The sequence below is a fragment of the Labeo rohita genome, unplaced genomic scaffold, assembly GCF_022985175.1.
Source record: "Labeo rohita strain BAU-BD-2019 unplaced genomic scaffold, IGBB_LRoh.1.0 scaffold_252, whole genome shotgun sequence".
Taxonomy (NCBI): Eukaryota; Metazoa; Chordata; class Actinopteri; order Cypriniformes; family Cyprinidae; genus Labeo; species Labeo rohita.
Window position 1 is genome coordinate 63,256 of NW_026128792.1, and position 24,033 is coordinate 87,288.

The 24,033-nt window shown below is 38.5% G+C and overlaps 1 protein-coding gene across 2 annotated transcripts; it reads left to right on the forward strand.

Annotated features, from left to right (window-relative positions):
• Positions 1-439: 439 nt before the first annotated feature.
• Positions 440-23,778, forward strand: gas8 (growth arrest-specific 8). Of its 2 annotated transcripts, XM_051102557.1 has the most exons (12): positions 440-564; positions 1,184-1,276; positions 1,413-1,610; positions 10,736-10,942; positions 11,165-11,219; positions 16,624-16,829; positions 17,083-17,250; positions 18,074-18,160; positions 18,473-18,682; positions 18,827-18,892; positions 19,929-20,037; positions 20,821-23,778. In XM_051102557.1, the coding sequence occupies exons 1-12, from the start codon at positions 562-564 to the stop codon at positions 20,823-20,825; spliced, it is 1,407 nt and encodes a 468-aa protein (XP_050958514.1). In that variant the 5' UTR covers positions 440-561; the 3' UTR covers positions 20,826-23,778. The 2 variants fall into 2 exon arrangements, with proteins under 2 accessions (XP_050958514.1, XP_050958513.1); XM_051102556.1 differs by lacking the exon at positions 20,821-23,778 and having other exon boundaries at positions 19,929-20,180.
• Positions 23,779-24,033: the final 255 nt, after the last annotated feature.

The following is a 24,033-nucleotide window of genomic DNA, read 5'->3' on the forward strand; positions in this document are numbered from 1 at the left end:
AGTGAGAATTGGACCTTAAAATAAAGTGTGACCATATGCTTTACTTATGTATATGTATGTTAATATTAATGTAAAACAAGAGTTGATTCGAAAGAGAGATTTATATATATATATAAAATCTACTAAAACCAGGTGCAGGTAGAAATAGTAGATTAATGTTTAAGTATGCTATCTGAAAAAGTTAATGTAAACGATTTTTGTTAAAATTATTTTTTTCTTCTTCTTCATGTGGTCTGAGGTTGAAACCAAAGGAGCTGAACACGCAGCGCTGGATAAAGCCTTCAGCCCTTACGTGAGTTTATAAATTAAACGTGATGTTGCGTTGGTTGGTGTAGTCGGGTATTTGATGAGTGCATGTTGGATGAGTGTCAATGGTCCATTTGGGGGATAGATGGCGGCAGTGCACTTTTTGTTTTCGAACCACCGTAAGAAGAAGAAGAAGAAGAAGAAGAAGAAGGCGAGCTCTCACGTTGCTAGGAAACAGTTGTTTGGTAGTTTCAGCATGTGAAGCGACAAGCCACTCTGTTTTTGTTTGAGGTGATAATAACGCGTTCACAAATAATGGTAAGAACATGTTAAACATTTATAAAATCACGTCGTCTTTGTATTTACTGATAAACTTTAAGCGGGGATAAATGAATATGGCTCAGTATCGCTGGTGTTTTTAGTCCAATGGTGAGACGCTAGTTTACCGATTAATATACTAGAAGCTAAAGTCTAATAAAAAATATGTTTAGTACAAACTATTTTCGGAAAACTAAATAGAAAATGTGTCCCCTGCAATATATATATATATATATATATATATATATATATATATATATATATATATGTGTGTATATATATATATGTGTGTATATATATATATATATGTGTCATTCCAATAATAGTATATCAATATGTATAACGTTATCCCTTGCGGAAATTAACCGCAAAATAATATAAATAAATAAATAAAACCAGGTTGTTGTAGTTCAACCATGGTAACCATAAATTAACTATATATATACAAATGGCATTAAAAAAGCCCTGATTACTACACTTTGACTTTAATAAACCATTCATTTTTGTAAGGGAAAAGTGGTAATAGTTTACTGTGTCGTGTGTGATAGAAATGTAGGGTATCCAACACAATAGACTTCACTTTGGTTACACTTAAACTGTTTTTCTGTCCATTTTCCAGCCGCCAAAAAGAAAATCTTCTAACAAGTCCATAAAGGGCAAAACTCCAACAGTAGTGGATGGCTTGTCCACAGATGAGATGTCTAAAGAGCAGGTGTGATTTTTTTTTTTTCATCTGTGTAGAGTCTACTACTACTAATTAAAATAAAACCAAGAACACCTTGTTAATGGCAGCTATTCATTTTTATTTTATTGTACCAATTTGCCTTTAACTCATGAGTGTTTTGTAGTTGGAGGAGCACATTGTGCGTCTGCGAGAGGAGCTGGACAGAGAAAGAGAGGAACGCAACTATTTCCAATTAGAGAGGGACAAAATCCACACGTTTTGGGAAATCACCAAAAGACAACTGGAAGAGAAAAAGTGTGAACTAAGAAATAGAGAGCATGAAAGGGAGGAGGGTGAGGAGCGCCACCAAGTGGAAATTAAGGTATTAAAAGTTTTCTATAATTTATTCATAATTTATTAATATTATATTCATAATTAATTAATCAGGGTTAAATGTAAATGTATTTGTAATTACTAGTAATTCTTGCAATTATTTAACTGTACATTGCTATTCTTTATGATAAAAAACATAGTACCTTCATGGCGTTAACTAGGCATGTCCAGACAACTGTGCTGACAGGTTTTTTTTTTTTTTTTTTTTTTAAATATATTTTGTATGATATATATATATATATATATATATATATATATATATAGAGAGAGAGAGAGAGAGAGAGAGAGAGAAAGAGAGTGCAGAAGTTTTGCAGATGCTTTGACCCAATCGTCTAGTCATCACAATAGGCCTATTTCACAATATGCTGGCCGAGAACGGAAGTAGGGTAGCGGTACTTCCGGTTGTGCCGCCGCCCGTCACGATCGTCATTCATTCATTCATTCATTGTCAGTGCGAGTGCGAAGTCGTCTTCTCCCAATCATTAACAAATTTACCAACAATAAGAATAGCAGATGTTGTCCGTTTTGTTGATAGTTTTCAGGGAGACGTGAGGCGATCAAAATTGCACAGGGGTTATAAATACGTTTTAGAGCAATTTATATTTGATTATCAAGGTATGTGTGTTATGTTAGACAGCTGTCATGATATCTCCGAATTATCAATGTTGTCTTTATGGATGAATTAAAAAGTGGTTTATTATTAATAATAAAAATAATAATAATAATAAAAATGTCCTGTTAATAACTATGTTTATGTGTGTGTTTGGACACTTCAGTCTCAAACATTATTGTGGTAATTAGGGCAGGTGTTATAGGTCATTACGAAAGAGAAACCACATCAGCTTAAGGTAAATACATTCAGGATTTAGGTAATGATTGTTTAGAATGCATTACTTGTCTCAATGTAAATCGTATCAATGTATCAAACGTAGCGATTAATTCTAGCAGTAAGAGCACCATCTGCAGTTAGGATATGATATATATATATATATATATATATATATATATATATATATATATATATATATGTATGTGTATGTGTGTATGTATACACAGTCCAATGTAGCAGCAGAGCACTGGATCTAGACCATAAACTAAACTGTCACGAATCTTTTGCTATACGCACAGGCGAGTACACAGAAGTACTATGATATATGAACGATATATCACGCCACATTAAGAAGCGCCAAAACGGTATTTACTGCTTGAGTTTCCTAATGAAATGGACAGAATTTGAAATGTGAAACTTTCGTATTAAACAACACAAAGCCTAGCCTAATGCTATTTACTGGAAGGCAGGCGCACTGTGTACATCATCTGTGTATTCATCATCTGAAAACAGCATAGATCAATTGATATTTTAAAAGATCGATTGGTATTTAGGAATCGATATTGGTTCATCAAAATGTGAATCTATTGAGAATCTATGGAGAAACGTTTTTTTTTTTTTTTACTCAGCCCTAGCGTATTTTGTCATTTTTAAACACTGCGCTGTTGTCATGTAAGTTTAGGATTAAAAATGAAAATGTGAACAAAATAAAAGCAATTTAAATAATTATAATGATTAAAATATTAAAATTAATATGACGGTTAATAGATTATGACGGAATTTTTACGACCTTGTCCGTTAGAATGACGGACAATGTTAAAGTCTAGCGCATATATATATATATATATATATATATATATATATATATGTTTATATGTTTATATATATATATATATATATATATATATGAGGTTATTTATATATATATATATATATATATATATATATAATATACACATACACACACACACACACACACACACGCTACAAGATTGACTATTTTTAGTCTCCGCCGTTCTGGCAGCGCTTTTACCGGAAAAGAGTTTACCCTACTCCCGGCTCGTGAATGTCACGTTGTGAAATAGGCCTATTTGGCCCTTGTCAAACTCGCTGAAATCCATACACTTACCCATTTTTCCTGCTTCTAACACATCAACTTTGAGGACAAAATGTTCACTTGCTGCCTAATGCTGGGTACACACCACAAGATAATTGGGTTGATTTTGGGACGATTTCTCTTCTTCCGACAATCCTAGGTAATGTCCCGATTGTCTTGGTGGTTCTAAAGATTATCTTATCAGATTTTCCTGTGGTGAGGTGTGTTAAGAGTGACTGAATTGGCTCAGAAGAACGTCGGAGGCACCCCGATCGTGAATTGTAAATATTCAATGTTGAATATATGTTGAAATCCTGATATGTGGGGGGAACTCCGAGGACAAACGCACATACGATCTGGAGATTATCACGTGAAATGAAACCATATCTAATCAGAAAGCCCGCTGACAGAAGACCACACACTATAGGAGCAAAACGATTAAATCTAGGAATTTTCGTCCTCATGTTTGTGATCTTTCACATTTTGAAGATCTTATAAGATTTTAAATATCTTTTAGTGTGTACCCAGCATAATATATCCCACCCACTAACAGGTGCTGTAATGAAGAGATAATCAGTGTTATTCACTTCAACTGTCAGTGGTCATGTTATGCCTGATCGGTGTGTGTGTGTGTACAGCCTATATAAAAACTAGCATTGCACGATATACCAGTACTTAAAAAGTATCGCGATACCTTGCTTTTAAAAACGGTATGTTTCCGCATTTTACTAGTAACGGTACTTTAAATATGCATTTTAATAAGAGCCGTATTTCTGCGTGTCTGTGTTAGTGAATGGCGCAGACGCGCAGTTTTGTTTACTACACACATATGCATGACGATCGTGGTGTTTTCAGCCTCTGCCGCCTCAATATATAAGAACAAGAACACATGAACATAATCTCTAGAACTGCTCTGAGAGTCACTTCATAAGCATCATCATATATTGAAACCCCCTTCACAGCAACCCGTCAAAATAAAAGTTCAATTTAATTTGACAGTCAGAAATATATTAATATATTACTTAATATAAAGATAATACTACTACTAATAATAAAAATATTATTCAAACAATGTGTAAGGAATATTTACCAGAAAAAAATATTTATCAGAATTTATTTACCAGAAAATTGTAAATACACAACTAAATAAAGAAATAAATAGCCTATAATAAATTAATTCTTTATCAAATTTAATTATCCTTTATAAATTTATTATACATGCTTTTGATTATTAAAATGTAATGAAACTATTAAAATAGAATCCAGAAAATTAATGGAAAACAGAGATTCACAAACAAAACTGAATTTGAGAAAAATAATAAAACATATTCCATAGGGCCTTAAAAACTTAATTTTTGTTAAACTTTTAATAAATTGCTGTTAAATTCTGTTTCATGATTTCAAAGTTTCATGATTTCAATTAATTAGACATGCTTTTTGATACATTTTTTTAATGTAACCATTAAAACAGAGTCTAGAAAAATTCAAATGGAATTTAGGGGAAAAAAAAGATTTCATAGGGCCCTCTTTAGTCACCTTTATTTATATACCGCCTTTAACAATACAGAATTGTGACAAGGCGGCTGTACAGTATTAAATAGGAAACAGTACATCAACAATGCCAAAGGCAACATTAAACACTCACATTATAGGTAAAGGTAGTTAATCAAAAACAATAAAATAAAATGCAATATTGTGTTAAGAGAAAGTGTCCCCAACTAAGCAAGCCAGAGGCGACAGCGGCAAGGAACCAAAACTCCATCGGTGACAAATGGAGAAAAAAACCTTGGGAGAAACCAGGCTCAGTCGGGGGCCAGTTCTCCTCTGGCCAAAGTTCCCGTGGTCTTGTGCCGACAGCCGTCTAGGTGATGTGGTCTTTAATGTGGATCCGTCTCTGGGGCTCATCTAGTTGATGTGGACTCCGCTGACATTCAGGGCTGTAGAGGTCGTCTCTAGGTGCTGATCCACCATCTGGGCTGGGTTCGGACTGGATCCGGGGGACTGCAGTGACCATCTGATCTGGATACGGACTGGATCTGGTGGTTAATGTGACCTCGGAATAAGAGAGAAACAGACTAATATTAGCGTAGATGCCATTCTTCTGACGATGCACCGAGTACATCGGGTGTTATGGGAAGTGTTCCCGGTTCCGGTTGACCTAATTAGTGCAGCCTAACAATCCTTTAACGGATTTGAATTATAAGAATGTGGATTTGTTATGTGTAAGCAAGGTTAAAGAGATGGGTCTTTAATCTAGATTTAAACTGACAGAGTGTGTCTGCGTCCCGAACATTGTAGGGTAGATTGTTCCAGAGTTTGGGCGCTAAATAAAAAAAAAGATCTGCCGCCCGCGGTTGATTTTGATATTCTCGGTATTATCAAATTGCCAGAGTTTTGAGAACGCAGCGGACGTGAGGGACTATAATGCGATAAGAGCTCACTCAGGTACTGGGGAGCTAAACCATTCAGGGCTTTATAAGTAATTAGCAAGATTTTAAAATCTATACGATGTTTAATAGGGAGCCAGTGCAGTGTAGACAGAACCGGGCTAATATGATCATACTTTTTGGTTCTAGTAAGAACTCTAGCTGCTGCATTTTGGACCAGCTGGAGTTTGTTTATTAAGCGAGCAGAACAACCACCCAATAAAGCATTACAATAATCTAACCGTGAGGTCATAAACGCATGAATTAATGTTTCAGCATTTGACATTGATAGCATAGGTCGTAGTTTAGATATATTTTTGAGATGGAAAAATGCAGTTTTGCAAATACTAGAGATGTGGTTTTCAAAGGAAAGATTACCATCAAACAGCACACCTAGGTTCCTAACTGATGACGAAGAATTGACAGAACAGCCATCAAGTATTAGACAGTGTTTTAGGTTATTACACGCTGAGGTTTTAGGCCCAATAACTAACACCTCTGTTTTTTCAGAATTTAGCAGTAAGAAATTACTTGTCATCCAATTTTTTAACTCAACTACACAATCCATTAGTTTTTCAAATTGGTACGTTTCGCCAGGCCGCGAAGAAATATAGAGCTGGGTATCATCAGCATAGCAGTGAAAGCTAACACCATATTTCCTGATGATATCACCCAAGGGTAACATGTAAAGCGTAAAGAGTAACGGCCCTAGTACTGAGCCTTGTGGTACTCCATACTGCACTTGAGATCGATATGATACCTCATCATTTACTGCCACGAATTGATGGCGGTCAGATAGATACGATTTGAACCATGCCAATGCACTACCACTAATGCCAACATAATTCTCAAGTCTATTCAAGAGAATGTTGTGGTCAACAGTATCAAACGCAGCACTAAGATCCAGTAGCACTAACAGAGAGATACAACCACGATCGGATGATAAGAGTAGATCATTTGTAACTCTAATAAGAGCAGTCTCAGTACTATGGTACGGTCTAAAACCTGACTGAAAATCCTCACAGATATCATATTTCTGTAGGAAGGAAGATAACTGTGAGGATACAACCTTTTCTAATATCTTTGACAGAAATGGGAGATTCGAGATAGGTCTGTAATTAGTTAATTCGTTGGGGTCAAGTTGTGGTTTTTTAATTAGAGGCTTAATAGCAGCCAGTTTGAAGGTTTTGGGGACATATCCTAATGACAGTGATGAATTAATAATATTTAGCAGAGGATCTATGAGATCTGGAAGCATCTCTTTTAGTAGCCTAGATGGAATAGGGTCTAGCATACAAGTTGTTGGTTTAGATGATTTAACAAGTTTATACAATTCTTCCTGACCTATAGTAGAGAATGAGTTGAATTGTTCCCCAGGAGATCTATAGCGCACTATCTGATGCGACACTGTAATTGACGGCTGCATAGTGACAATTTTGTCTCTAATTGTATCGATCTTAGAAGTAAAGTAGTTCATAAAGTCATTACTGCTATGCTGATGGGCATAGTCAGTGCCTGTTGGTTCTTTATTTTTTGTTAACTTAGCCACTGTATTGAATAAATACCTAGGGTTATGTTTGTTTTCTTCTAAAAGAGTCGAAAAGTAGTCAGATCTGGCCGATTTTAACGCTTTTCTGTACGATAGGGTACATTCCCGCCAAGCAGTACGAAAAACCTCTAATTTTGTTTTCCTCCAGCTGCGCTCCATTTTCCGGGCTGCTCTCTTTAGGGCGCGAGTGTGCTCGTTATACCACGGGGTCGGACTATTTTCCTTAATCTTCCTTAGGCGCAGAGGAGCGACCGTATCTAGAGTCCTGGAAAAGAGAGAGTCAATAGTTTCTGTTACATCATCAAGTTTTTCTGAGCTATTGGACATGCTGAAGAATTCAGATAAGTCAGGAAGATTACTTAGAAAGCAATCTTTTGTAGTAGAAGTGATGGTTCTACCATACTTGTAATAAGGAGTTGAATTTACAGTTTTAGTCATCTGGAGAATACACGAGACTAGATAATGATCAGAGATATCATCACTTTGCTGCAGAATCTCAACGGCATTGACATCAATTCCATGTGACAGTATTAAGTCTAAAGTATGATTTCGACAATGAGTGGGACCGGACACCTGTTGTCTAACTCCAATAGAATTTAGAATGTCTGTAAATGCAGCTGCCAGCGCATCATTTTCAATATCAACATGGATGTTAAAGTCACCTACTATTAAGACCTTATCTGTAGCTAACACCAGCTCAGATATAAAATCAGCAAATTCTTGAAGAAAATCTGTATGGTGCCCTGGTGGCCTGTATACAGTAGCAAGTACAAACGTCATAGGGGATTTATCATTAACAATTGTTTCTCTGGATAATGTTATATGAAGCACCATTACTTCAAATGAGTTATACTTGAAATTCGCTCTCTGTGAAACACTAAAAATATTGCTATAAATTGTAGAAACACCTCCCCCTTTACCTTTTAGACGTGGCTCATGTTTATAACAGTAATCATGAGGAGTAGACTCGTTTAAGATAATGTAATCATCTGATTTTAGCCAGGTTTCTGTCAAACATAGCACATCTAGATTATGATCAATGATCATATCATTTACAAAAAGCGCTTTTGTCGAGAGGGACCTGATATTCAAAAGGCCAAGTTTTATCATTTGTTTCTCTGTATTATGTAAGTTTTTTATTTGTTGAACGTTGATTAGATTGTTACTCTTAAATTGGTTTGGACGTCTTTTGTATTGTCTAGCTCGGGAACAGACACAGTCTCTATAGCATGATATCTAGGTGAAAGGGTCTCTATGTGCTGAGAATTAACTGATTCTGGTGACGTGAGGCGGCTAGCAGACGGTCGGATTAGCCAGTCTGTCTGCTTCCTGACCTGGGCCCCAGTTAGTCAAGTGCAAACTCTAAGACTATATGCCATATTACTAGAGAGAAGAGCAGCACCACCCCTGGAGGGATGAAGACCATCTCTTTTCAACAGGTCAGGTCTGCCCCAAAACTTGTCCAATTGTCTATGAAACCTATGTTATTCTGCGGGCACCACTTAGACATCCAGCCATTCAGTGACGACAGTCTGCTATGTATCTCGTCACCACGATACGCAGGGAGGGGACCAGAGCAAATTACAGTGTCTGACATCGTACTTGCAAGTTCACACACCTCTTTAACATTATTTTTAGTGATCTCCGACTGGCGAAGTCGAACATCATTTGTGCCGACGTGAATAACGATCTTACTGAATTTACGTTTAGCATTAGCCAGCACTTTTAAATTTGCCAAGATGTCAGGCGCTCTGGCTCCCGGTAAACATTGGACTATGGTGGCTGGTGTCTCTATTTTCACGTTCCGTACAATAGAATCGCCAATAACTAGAGCACTTTGATCAGGTTTCTCAGTGGGTGCGTCACTGAGTGGGGAGAACCTGTTTGATGTTCTGATCGGAACGGAAGAGCGGTGTTTTGACCCGCGACTATGCCGTCTCACAGTCACCCAGTTGCCCTGCTGCAAAAGTTACCGGAACCGAACAATGTACGGGACTTCCTAAGCTAGTCGCATCCAAAGCCATATCTAATGCCCTCACATTCTTACTATCCTCGATTAAAGTTTGGATGCGTGTCTCTAGTTCTGAAATCTTCTCTGTCAGCCTAACTATTTCCCTGCATTTATCACATGTGAATCCCTCGCTGCCGACAGAGATTGATAAACTATACATATGACAGGTGATGCAGGTTACCAGGAAAGGAGAAGAAGCCATTACTCACCGTAGATGTAGAATGATTTCAACTCACCACTGTTGTCTGATGAACTTGTGTAGAAAAAGGCGTAGAGAAAAATTAAGTGAATGGCAAGCTAACCGGCTAACACACTACAAACACGCTGCACTCGCGGTTGTACAATAAAAACGAGCGATCAACGAGAGCGAGGGAAGAAAGGAAAGCGGTAGTAGACGTGAATAGAGACGTGAGTGGGAACGCAAATGGCAGGCTAACCGGCAAACGGAATGCTAACGCACAGCGCGGCGTTGCACTGGCGGTTATAGATTAAAAACGAGCGATCGGATTAGTTTGATGGATAATAACAGAAATCTGGTGGGGAAAAAAGCTATATTTTATCACTTTAAACAACAGAAAGTAATAGTAAAATAGAGATTTCCTCAGAAGAATAAAACTCTAGGGAGCTACAAACGCACAACACTCTGCAACAGGAGACCGGAACCGGAAGTAAACCCTCTTTATTTAATTTGTGTCTTCTTATTATTAATAACAAAGATAAAATTACAAAAAATGACTATGTCATGATATGAATTGTTGTTGTGAAATAAAATTACTATATTATGAAATAAGATTTGGCTTTATCCTTTAAGCTAACTTACCAATATAGCAAAGACCTCTACACTCCTGTAGGCTTGGTAGTTGTTCACCATAATCCTGTGTAGTGGCACTGGAATGTGATTATTTATATTATATATATATATATATATATATTTTTTTTTAAGGGGGATGAAATGCTTTGTTTTAATAGATAAAACAACTATGATCTCCATTTGGATCATCTATTATTCAGTTACTTTTTCTGTCGTTCTATGCTTATTCGTAGTATCGGTTCAGTAGTAGTATCGTGATATTTTAGTCAGGTTTCGTATCGAAGTCTAAACACTAATACACTAATAAACACTAATAAAACAATCCCAAATAACACCCCAGCCCCCCCCAACATAATGAACAACACTGTGTGATATGATTTTGTTTTGTTCAGGTTTATAAGCAGAAGGTGAAACACTTGCTGTATGAACAGCAGAACATGATTTCTGAGCTGAAGGCTGAAGGTGTTGTCAGCACCAAACTGCTGCAGAAGGAACATGCTGACCTTGAAAATCAGCTGCGGAAGGACATGTGCTGCTTGAAAGTGGACGTTAAAGAGCAGGAGCTGTCCAGTGAGAATGTGATCAGGAGCCTTCATCTGGTATGAGTATGATTATAATACGATATAATCAGGATGCAAATTACATGGTGTGGGAGGAAGGGACAAACTAACAGATTTTATGTTTTTATAACTTTTAACTCACTAATCCCTATCCCCCTCACTGTATTTAGCAAAATGATTGCTAAAATGGTTACAGTTAAAATGACAATTACATTTTTGCATTAGATCTCAAATGAAAATAACAAAATTGTCTTTTAACAGAAACATGATGAGAAAATTACTTTTCTGAGAAATGAATTTGCCAGACAAGTACAAGGTAAAGTCTTTGTCTTTATAGATTTGAATGGGCTGCATTTTTACAACATTTTTTTGTTGCATAGAACTAATTTTGAGCACTATATCAACCCTCTACAATGCAAGTAAATCACTGGCATGTGCAACTAAATTTTCATGCTAGGTGACCAAATAATGTAATTATCATTTGCCACTGGCTATAAGAAGTTGTTAGATTTCACTTGCCAGTGGTTGAGTTGGAGGCTAACTATAAGTGTAATACAGATATTTCACTTGCCTTTAGTCATTTTGAACACTGAGCACTTGAGAGTTTCGCTCTTTGTCTTTAAAGGGCACCATAAACTCCATAAACTCCATAAACTCTAAAATCTTAAAACTCTCCCGAGCAGCGTTTTGGGCTTAGATAAAATGACAATAGTATTAGAGTGCTCTCAGGTGACGGTTTTACATCAGAATGAATACACTACCTACAGGTGATTAATGAACATTTTTAAATCACCCACCAAATTATCATCACATCTTCATTATCAAGAGTTGATGTTGTAAGTTAACAACAGCACCACCAGCGTTATCTGTGCACAATACCACTTATGTGTTTTTAATCCACTGGTATTTCTAACAATGGACATGTCCATCTTAGTTTTCTTGGTATTGGAACATGGTCCACTGGAGTGTGACATCATTCCCAGCTTTCAGCTTCCGAGATCAATGGAACGCAGTGTATAAACAAGCAGAAGCCACTTCCGGTTTCTTTTGTAGTAGGCCAAAGTAATGCACAAATGTAAATCTCATTTGCTGGTGCTCACCTATTACTGTCACTGTTTTGATTTCAACAAATGAGTTTGAGTGAATGCAGACAACGTAATTAATGTTCATTAACCCAGCAGCTCATCACATCTTAGTATGTTTTATATTGTTTGTTAGTAGTAGAATTAGTAGCATTGTTAGTTCCCTTTCTGTCATTCACTCGAACCTTGTGTCGAGTGATACAACACTAGGGGTTGCTCTTGGGAGCCCACACCTATGACAGCATTGAGAAAAGGTCAGTGAAATTGGGTGTGCAGAATGCGTAGCTGGCCAAGCCCCGGCCAGCGTGTTAGGCCACACTGAACACTTGAGAGTTTCGCTCTTCGTCTTTAAAGGGCACCATAAACTCCATAAACTTTAAAATCTTAAAACTCTCCCGAGCAGCGTTTTGGGCTTAGATAAAATGACAATAGTATTAGAGTGCTCTCAGGTGACGGTTTTACATCAGAATGAATACACTACCTACAGCTGACCTATAAATAGGCCAGTGTGGCATCTCCTCACTCGTTCTGTTTTTTGGAGCCGAATGCAGTGTCTCTTTGTGAGAAGCAGCGCCATTCACCTCTTCGTCATTGGATCTACGGCACGGCAGCAGTCTCTCCCTTCTCAAGCACAGCTAAGTGGGTGCTTCCCCTGGGTGCTTCGACGGTGATCTTAAAGAAAAGATTTTCCTCCTGAAAGAGCAATTTTCTCTGAAAGAGCTACACGGTTGGTTTGTGTGTTTACAACATGCCTTTCCACCCGTGTCATTCTGGTTTCTACCAACCGATAGGCACGATCATTATGCTCAGTGTTTGGGCCGTGACTATGCTGAAGCAGCGTTCGCTAAAGGTTCATGTCAGGCTTGCAAGGACATGCCCTTAAGCATGGTCCATTCAAAAGTTGTGTTCTTTATGAAGAAGCCGCGACTCACTTCAACTGCTTCCCGTCCTTCAACTTCCTGATATGAGGCTGCAGCGATGTGCGATGAAGGAGAGCGAGGGGAAATTAGCGAAGTCTTGCCAGGTAAATCCCCGCAGGCTGCTCGTCCCCTGTGTTCACTGGTCGAGCTTCCGGATGACTTTGATAGCTCGTCTCAGTACGGGCCTGATCTCTTATTTGGAGCTGATGCTGAAGCCCCGTCTGAGCTAGCCCAGTCGGTGGCGGATGTCGGGTTGGAGTGAAATTCTCCACCTTGCCCTGAACGCTCTGGGCTGGATGACTGGTATCTGGGTGATGACCGTGACTCCAGGCCACACTCGACCCCAGTGTCTTTCTTCCCGGAAGTGCAAGAGGAGTTGACGAAATCATGGAAGGCCCCTTTCTCGGCCAGGATGAAGAATTTGCGCAGCAGGTCTCCACAGTAAAAAAGCAGACAGGGGCTATCAAACACATCCTGCCTCTACGAGGGTCAAGTTCCATCCCTGCCCCCCCAGCGGAGAGGAAGCCCCCCTGCCAGAACAGCTCAGGAAGCCGACCCTGCAGCCAGACCCGCCCAGTGGTCCACATGGTCAATAAAAGAGCAATTTCCTTCTTCTCTGGGCCTTATTCAGTGTTTATGGCCCTCCACGAGACGGCCAGACGCTGATATTTCTAACCAGAACATGTTTGGCATGCATCTTGTGTTTCCACATGTTCTAGAACACTGAATTCACCATCCAGATAATCTCCCTGGCACGGACAATCCTCTGGTCGGTTCTTACCTGATGAATTCAGCGGACAAAACAGCCGGTGGCCTTCGGAACTTCTCACTTCCAGCCACTGTGCTTTTTGCTCTGACCAGCCACAATACCACCACTTAAGGTAAAGTCTGGTGTAATTCCCTTGAAACCGCTGGTGGAGAGTTTAACAGATTGGCTGAACCTTCCCAGTCCCTCTCGTTGGCTTCTCAGGACCATCTGACTCTGCTACGCGATTCAGCTCACGAGGTGTCCACCCAAGTTCAGTGGCATTCTCAGTCCGAGGCGAGAATGCTGTGGTCCTCTGAGCGGAAATCACAATACTTCTGGTGAAGGATGCCGAATTGAAAATGGGGTTTTACGGCCCCTACTTCATTGTACCCAAAGAAGGGTGGCGGACTCAGACCAATCTTAGATTTGAGAATTTTAAATTGGGCCCTTCACAAATTTCCATTCAAAATGTTAACCCTCAAACACATTCTCATGTGTGTCAGGGATCAGGATTGGTTTGTGGCAATAGACCTGAAGGATGCGTACATTCATGTATCGATCCTTCCAAGACACATGCCGTTCCTGCGGTTTGCCTTTAAAGGACAGGCTTTCCAGTCCCTCTCGCCTCACGTCTTTATGAAGGTCGCAAAGGCTGCCCTTGCCCCTCACAGGAAAATGGGCATACGCATTCTCAATTATCTTGGCGACTGGCTAATCCTGGCACACTCGTGAGAATTAGTTTGCGCCCGCCCACAGGGCGTGGTCTCAACCACCTAGCTCAATTGGGACTTCAGGTCAACTGGGAAAAGAGCAAACTCTCCCCAGTGCAGAATGTCTCTTTTCTCTGTATAGAACTGAAATACTTCCACAGGCTACTGGGGCACAATGATGCAATACAAAAACTTACAGAAAATACAGAATCAGAAGATGTTACCCTCATTGTCATGCTTTTTTCAGCATGACAATTAAGATATTTATTCTCAAAAGGTGAAAATCCTTCAGTGGACATGTTCACTCAATCTTAAAGGAGAACTCCACTTCCAGAACAACAATTTACAAATAATTTACTCACCCCCTTGTCATCTTTTTTTCTTCAGTCTTAAAAAAAATTGTTTTTTTGAGGAAAACATTTCAGCATTTTTCCCCATATAATGGACTGATATGTTGCCCCAATTTTTAACTTCCAAAATGCAGTTTAAGTGCGGCTTCAAATGATCCCAAATGCAGTTGTAAACAATCCCAGCCAAGGAAGAAGTGCATAGCATAACAATCGGTTATTTTAATAAAAAGAATACAATTTATATACTTTTTAATGCCAAATGCTCGTCTTGTCTTACTCTGCATGGACTGTTTTTGTTCCTGTTCATGACAGTTAGGGTATGTTGAAAAACTCCCATCTCATGTTGTCATGTCTGTTTTACCTATTTGTTAAGGGTGTTTGATCTTCTTTGCATGTTCACTTTGCAAAGACTGGGTCGGAACTTCTGCAATGATGTAGGATGATTTTGAAATGATTTTTGAAGTTGAGCGAGAAAATATGGTTTGAGTTTTTCGACATACCCTAACTGTCTTGAGCCAGAGTACACAGAGTTCAAGGACTGCAAGGCAAGACAAGCGTTTGAGAATAAAAAGTATTTAAATTTTTTTTTTTTTATGTAAATAACGGATCATTTCGCTAGACCCTTCTTCCTCGGCTGGGATAGTTTGAAGCCGCATTTAAACTGCCTTTTGGAAGTTCAAAATCGGGGCATCATAGCAGTCCATTATATGGGGAAAAATACTGAAATGTTTTCCTCAAAAAACATAATTTCTTTACGACTGAAGAAAGAAAGACATAAACATCATGGATGACAAATGGGTGAGTAAATTATTTGTAAATTGTTTTTCTGGAAGTGAAGTTCTCCTTTAACACTCGTGAGCTACTGTAGGGGACTCTGTAGAGACTAGCTGAGCAAAACTCCCCATTAAAGACCAGGGCATTTGAGGAGGTCATCCTCCACGATTGTGAAGCGGCAAATCCATATGCAGAGCTTTATTGGCTTTAGACAGAGACATCGTCATAAATCAGGCAAGGTCGAACAACGGCAAACAGGTATGTTAGGACAAAACACAAAAATAATCCGTGGTACAGGCTAGGGTTGATCAATGGCGAACGTTATATATATATATTATTTGCTACTTTTATACTTTACACTCAATGAATTGAGCAGCTTAGATTTATTTTGTGAAAGTTAAAAAAGCATTTGTTTAATAAACAGGAGTGTAAGTGTAGTTGTAAACATTAATTCTTAAGCCAGCTGTGTGTTTCTAGACTTAAAATCCACATGAAATCAATATTGATACTCTTAATAAGCATTAGGATATTGCTTGTCTTGATGTAAACAATAATCCATGCAAGTAAATCCACAGACTTAAAATACCCTGCTCCTTTGTTTTCATCCACTCCTTCAATATTAGTGGAATATTGTAGGCAGTAGTGATTGAGAGAATTTTTTTTTCTTCAAAACTCTGCTAATGAGATGAGTTGAATCAGGTGTGTTTTATTCGGGAAACATGTGCTATGTCCAAAATCATGTACTGTCAGAGTAGGTACTACATTTAATAAAGAAATTATTTTGTGACCATTACAAAAGTGTGTTCTATAACATATCCATGTGCAACCTGGACATTGGTTGTCATGGTTTTAGCATTACCTAAATAAGCACTGAATGGGGTTGCATAGTAATGAAAAAATCATCTCAAGTGCAAACTGGTTAACTAATGATGTGTTTTCTTTTCTTTTTTCTTTTTCTTTTTTTTTTTTCTCGTAAATTTAATGCAATGCTTGGATTTTTTTCACTTTCTGATTTTGAAGTACCCTGATGAGCAGTAAATGTTCTCAGTTAAATACTGTAACAGTGTAAATGTGCAAAACAGGCAGTAAAAACTTGATTTAATGATTTTAACATGGGAGTGAAAATGTTGTCACAGAAATTGAGTCTAAATATAAGAAAAGGATGCAGAAACTACGGCAGGAGGAAGAACTAAGACGCAAAACAGAGATTCATGAGATTGAGGAGCGAAAGAACAGTCACATTAACATGCTGATGAAGAATCATGAGAAAGCTTTCAGAGACATCAGAAACTACTTCAGTGACATTGTCTACAAGAATCTGGACCTTATCACGTCACTCAAGGTGAAAACAAAATGCTACTGGATGTTAACGTGAACGCTTGCATACAATTTTTTTTTTTTTATGATCATAAATCACATTATGGAGTTTCTCTCATTAAGCTGTTTTTAGAAGCTTTGTTCATAGTCATCAATGCATTGTCACAATTATTACATTAACTCTGTTTATGTATCTGGCAATCAAGCTATATTTAAGTATGCTTGTGTGATTATTTTTAAATTCTTACTCATTTACTTGTCTGGTGAAATGTGTGCAGGAAGAGTTGAAGGAGATGAAAAGGAAGGAGGAGAAGAGAAATAAAGAGATGGCTGAAGTGCTTGAGGAGAATAAGTACCTTAGAGAGTCTCCACAAAAGGCCAAAGAGGAAGTCGCAGAACTCCTGAAACGACTCGCCAACTATGAGAAGGACAGGAGCGCTCTAGCTGTATGTTCAGGGTCTACCGTAGCAGATGCTGAACTGTGATAGTGTTAAATGTTACTTATTCCATGGTCTGTCAGAATACTGGATTCTGGTTGGATGGCAGGTATGCAGTAAAACCGTTTAATGCACAGGTAGTTCCAAGTCAGTTTAATCACCGTTCTATATTAATGCGCTGCTTCAATTGATGCAGAAAAACGCACACACACACACAACACAGAGAGAGAGACAGCGAGAAAAATTAATAAAATAGCCTTGATACTAGATCGCTGCATTACATTCCTCAGCAACAAGGTGGTAAAATTGCCGTTTTTTAATTAATAGTTTTTTTTGTAGAGAGAGACGTGCAAACGCAGCTTGCAGGTATGCAAACATAACTGTCATCTCCCTTTATTCCTTTCGCTTTCGCTCTCTCGCTCTCTCTCTCTATCTCTCTCGATAATTATTTTAAATAAATACTGTAATTCATTCAAATAAATGTGATCTTACCGCACTATTTCATCTCTGTGTCTGATTTGAAGCGGGCAGAATGCAAGAGTTAACAAGCCATAACTAACGAAAATAACACATTCGGTCAAATATTGCGCTGCAAAGAGCAATGCTAGTTTTAACTTGTCTATAACTTGGCAAATGACCATGGAATAAGCCGGATAAACAACAGTTTGCTGTGCATTAAAGGATTTTAAATGCATTTTGCGGTTCTACGCCTCCACGTTGTACATTTAAAATCCTTTACTGCACGGCAAACCGTTGATTATCCCTTACTTATAGCAATAGTTTGAATTGATCCTTGTAATGTATGGAATTTTGTTGTTTGTTTTGCTGTCAGAGAACAAGAGCTCGTCTCAAAATATCTGAGAGAGAAATAAAGGAGCTTAAGTGGGTGCATGAAGTGTTGGAACAGAGATTTACTAAGGTAATTTGAGGAACAGCATCAGACCTTTATAACACACTGAACTAGTAGACTTAATGGTCTTATGACAGCTTAGTAGAAAAAAAAATGTTATGTCTTCATCTTGATAACATGTCTGCCATGGCATTATAGGAATCTCTGTTCTGTGTACTGTACACACTACAGTAGTACATACCAGCCAGATAATTTTTTTATTTGTTTTATTATATTTTTCCACAACATTATTATATTGGATAACAGTTATCTCTCAGATTTTTCATATTGATGGATTAGGATTACTGCATGTGTAAGAACTGAAGACATTTTGTTGTGTAGGTTCAGTCGGAGCGAGACGAGCTGTACATGAAGTTCTCTAAAGCAATCCAGGAGGTTCAGCAGAAGAGTGGCTTTAAAAACCTGCTACTGGAGTGCAAACTGAGTGCACTCAATGACACGCTGAAAAAAAAGGAAGCACAGCTTAGTGAGGTGCTGTCTGCTTCCAACCTAGACCCCAGCACCTTCAACATGGTCACCCATAAACTAGAGGTACATTTCTGTGTGTACATAGTTACATAAAAGTATTTGCAGTGGACCTCCACAATAATATATGACTGAATTAGAAAAATAAAAGTCAGTTTTACAGAAGTGGTTGTTAATGTGTATAAAATTGTGAGTTTTATTGTTGTTTAGGAAGTTTTGGAGTCCAAAAACCACACTATCAGAGACTTACAGTATGAAGTGGCACGAGTTTGTAAGGTGAGAACCTGTTCCTGTATAAGGCTTCATGAAGGATTTAAATCAAACTTCATTTGCACATAAATACATAAAACACTTTAGCAGAATAAAAAAACAGAATAGCATGACAGAACACATTTGTCTCTGTCAATGAATTTGAAAAGAAAGCTTAACCCTCTGGTTGTGTTCGGATTCCTATCACACTTGTGGTGTTCCCGGTCAAAAAACAATTGCTTATAAATCTGTCATTATGCTATATTATCACTAGAGATTGGATTCATAAAGATCCTGTTTTTTGTGATCTTTCCCATTCGCTTTCAATGGCTGGCCGTTTTTGATGAGTGTGACTTTGTGCAATTTTGTACAAAATAAAAGCATTTAAAAGCAAACTTCCTGATTAAACATTAAAGCACACTAGTGTGAGAAACAGTGCAAATTTTCATAATTTTTTATCTCATATTGTGAAAATTATTCACAAAAAATGCTTTTTTCACTCAAAAAATTAGGTGCCTTCTTTCAGATAAATGAGGCCTACGATTAATCGGATGCAAATAGAAATGCAAAACCAGTCCTAAATGAAAGAAAACAAGTTGACAAAAAAAGACTGAATCCAATATTTCGTGATAATATAGCATAATGACAGATTTATGAGCAGTTGTTTGTAGTCCGGTCATTTTTGACCGGGAACACCACAAGTGTGACTAAGTGAAATAAATCCCACAAAAAATTACGAAAATTCAGAACAAATTTCTGAGATGTACTTATACCCTGTGTGAACAAAGTCAGTAAGTTTGAGTCCAATGCGATAACATTAACTAGTATATTCAGGAAAAAGAAAATCTTTGACCCGAACACAACCAGAGGGTTAAATTAATCTTCACTGAAATGTGACTAAATGTTGGTCATGTGACACAGGCACAATACTAAATAAAACATTTATTGTTGCATATTAATTTAAAAATAGCATGTCAGTTTGAAAATGTCATACAATATATATGGACTATATATGGATGTTAGCCTGTCGTTATTAAGTGTAGCTGTTTATTTCCATCCACAGGCACATAATGACCTGCTGAAGACCTCTGAAGCAAAGCTGCGTGCATTTGGGATCGCTGTGGAAAACCTTGGCTTTAAGCCACTTGAAAGCAGTTCTGGACAGAGTTTTGGTCAGGACCCTGCTGCCCACGTTTCTACTTCCAATTAGCAAGAAAGGGGAAAAACATGTTATGTCTTAATAGAATGATCAAACTTAGTGCATGTATGCACCATGACAACTTGTGATACGTATAAAGTCCACAAGTCCAACATACTTAATATGACAGTTGTGTGTTACTTAATGAATTAATGATATATCTTTATATCTATCTATCTACCTATCTATTTATCTATACATAAGTGCAGTGGTGTTCTGAAATGAGGACACATTTTCTTTAATCAAATGTAAATTAATGTCCCAGTCACATTTTCTTAAATAAACTTACTTACACTATCAGAAAAAGAAAACAAAATAAGTATTTTATATTTTTACATTAACAATGTAAGTCAATCAATAATCTATTTATTAAAACCAAAAACGAATTTAATCAAGTTAATGTTTTTAAGCATTTTACATTTATTCTAAAATAATAACTCAAGGCAGTAACCATTTAAACAAAATATTTTATTTGTTAACTTATGTTCAGCTATTTTTCTTAATAGATAACTTTTAACTATTTTTTTAATTTTTCAGATCATCAGTCATCAAAGCTAGGTATATGTTGGTCACAGACACCAAGATTTACTTCAAATTTCACCAAGCTGATTACTCACTAAAAACTCCAAAGATCATGTTTTCATGCCATTTTAAGTCACATTTTGACCTAGCAAAGGAGTTTTATCTAGGTGTGTGAGTTGTTTACTTACTTTTTTCAATTAGTCTTCCCAGTAACACCATTATATTGTTTATTCAGACTGATTCGTGAATGTGGAGCGCACATGAACACAAGAGGCAGGATTTATCACATGAACCACAGCTGAACATAACCAATCTCAAGATTCTCAAGAAACACTGTCTATAAAGGCTAATGTTTTTTAGCCAGAAAGACCTGAAACTGCAATTAAAAGATACTCTGCTCAATGTCACACAATCAGCAGTAAAAACCTATTTAGATACAAAGGAGGGAGCAAAAGCCATCTGCTTGACACTTCATCAGGCAGTTTCCTGGAAACCTCTGCAGCCACAGAAGGATCAATTCAGGCAAGCCCTGAAACAGCACATGGAGTGACAACTAAAGACCTCAACTGAATGGCCAGAAATATCCAGGCATTTACACCAGAACTTGCAGGAGACCATGACTTCCACGCCTACCTGTGAGACATTGACTTTCACCTTGCGGTCGTGGAACCACCAAAATAAACTATTTCTGCTTTGGATCACCTCTAGCCTAGAGGTGCAACACCTCTTGACTTGACAGCCAGGACACATTCAATTGGACTACCAGCAGCTGAAACAAGCCAACCTAAAAGAGTTCTCAGACCCAGCCTCTAAACACAGACTGATCATTGCCCTAGCCACCAAACAGGGCCGGCATGAAACTCCCCATGCTTACTACCACAGACTTCAATGTAGAGGTCTGCATGGGCTTTAAACTGAAACCCAAACCCGGCCCATACCCAAGATTGTTTGACCCGACCCGACCTGACCTGAGCGGCACTGTTAAATTTAGAGCCCGAACTCGAAATTGATTTTTACAACACAGCCAAGCTATTAACGTTAACGTTTCCAGCAATTTCTCTGAGGGGAAGAGCTAACGTTAGATGCTGAGCAGGGCCGCTGCTAACCAAATGGGTGCCCTAAGCAAAATTGTATGTTTGTGCCCCCTCCCTCAAATATTATGGAAGTTTAAACACATTCACATTTTCAAAATATAACTTTAATAAAATATAAAAGTAAATAAATAAATAATTTGTAATTATAAATATTTAGAAATTTCAAGTGTAGCTCTAGAGTCTAGACAGTTACCTGTGGCTATAATTTTATTAATACAGTTGTCAGATTGATTTTCTAGTCTTAAGCATTGAAAAACCACACAAAAGAAAATTTAGGAGTATTACTACGATAAGGTGGTAGTAGGTGTAGTTTATTTACAGCACCACAGATATATACAAAAGTCCATGAGTGATGGCATGAAAAATATATAGTGTTTCACCAATGCAAAAAAAGTGACAAAGTGACAAAGAAACAACAAACAGGAAAATAAAGATGAAAAAGATATATACAAAATATACACAAAAGGTATTCTCAGTATACTTGTTTTGATAGGTGTTGCTCAAGGCACTACTGCTGCATGCTCGCATTCGACTTGGTTAATAAGTGATAAATGTGAGTCTGGCATCCCTTTTTATAGGCCAGACTCCGCCCCTTCTTTGGACGTACCATATTTTAAAACTTTGCATTTTCCAGTAACCTCCATACATATATACAACAGTCATATCTTATAAACACAAAACCTTATTTCAACATAAAAACAAAATAAAACCACTAATACAAATGCATGTTGTTTTCTTTGCCAGTCTTTAACACGTCTTTAACACATTTGATAATGGTTTTGCCCGATTTCAAGCTCAGCGCACCGGTGCAGCGCCAACCCATGACGTCATAAGCGGTTGACGCGTTATCGCTTTGTTTTGCCGGTGCCACCAGCAAGACTAACTATGCCAAACACGCGGGATGAACAACAAACACAGAATACACAACATAAATGAGACAATGCATAGCATGTATGATTGGGATGAATCTCAATCATACATGCAGGGTAATGTAACGTGTGAAACTGTCCATGGGCTGTCAAGTGTGCACCCGCTCAGCTGACAATAAGACGGAGGGGAAAGGAAAACAGCGTGGTGAGTGTGTGTGTGCGTGCTGTACCCAGCGGGGAATATCTACTTCATCACAATTCCTGTTATTAACCATGTAAATATCATACTTCTTAATCTGGTTCAAGCAGAGTAACAACCTATACTTATGTAGGGAAGACCGGAGAGTGTTGTAACATGGGGTTAGTTGTAACACCGTCAGTTTGACAAGTCAGAAATGAGCTGTGGTGATGCCAGCCCGGGCTGTAAAGCTGGGCTCACAGCGCTGCAAGCCATGCCGCCTCCGCCCTGCACGCTATGGGCCTCCTGCATTATATAAGGCCATGATTCTGACATGCACAAGGGTAGTTCTGACTCGAGGTTGATACAGGAACTGCGTACGGTGACTGAAAAGTCTCTGTGCAGTCCCTCGGTCAGGTGATGTCCATTTTGTGGCCTAAAAGTGTTATTCTGGCTGAACCTAGTAGAGATATGTGACACCGACAAAGCTCGCTTTCTTGGTGTTCCGTCTCTCAGGCCAGCCTCTTCGGCGACACTGTTCAGGACTTTTCCCAGTGGTCTTGGGCAGTTCACACGCAGCAAAAGAACTTGGAGTGCCCATGGAAGGGCCGCGTTTTTCGTCTGCCTGTCGCAACTGCAGGACTGCTCCGCTCCCCTTCGGGGGTGATGAGCTGGCCACACCTAGGGGGCGGAGTCTGCCATTGGGTTGCCTTGCATGAAACAGGTCTTCCTGAAAGCAGACTACCCAGGGATTAGAGGATTGCTCTGGGAATACCCTTGGGAAAGACAAGGGCTTTCTCTACCGCTGCCGCCTCTGACCTATGGGTCAGCAGGTACCCACCCCTTCAATAAAAGAGCGATTTTCTCTATGTCCTTTGGGTTTCTTAAAACATGTTGAGTTTGTCTGTGAGCGACACAGGTCTTCCTCTCACCCAAGCTCAACACATGGTCTCACCGTCTAAACTGGGGATGCAGGACACGTCGCTTCCTCGCACTCTAGTGGAAACAACGCGGTATTGTGGATCAGGTAAGGCTGCCTTAGCAGCCTGGAGCTACTTCGGGACGCTTGCTTTCCGGGTTGAGCCATCCTTAAAAAAAAAAAAAAAAAAAAAAAAAAAAAACAAAAAAAAAAAAATGCTGGTTGCTCTGCCGCAGGGGTATTTGTACCTTTCCTATAATCTATATTTAATGCAGGCAGCAGCTCGGTTACTAATTCTAGCCTGTTTGCTGGTCGATTTGGTCGGTCCATACATCCGAGAAAAGCGGTGGGCTTCGCCCTTTCCTGGTTCTTGAGTTCCGAATTGGTC

Excerpts from the sequence above, each read along its gene's own strand:
- gas8 (XM_051102556.1), top strand. Across the intron at positions 10,943-11,164 it reads TGATCAGGAGCCTTCATCTG|AAACATGATGAGAAAATTAC; the intron begins GTATGAGTATGA and ends GTCTTTTAACAG. Across the intron at positions 18,893-19,928 it reads AAGTGGCACGAGTTTGTAAG|GCACATAATGACCTGCTGAA; the intron begins GTGAGAACCTGT and ends TTCCATCCACAG.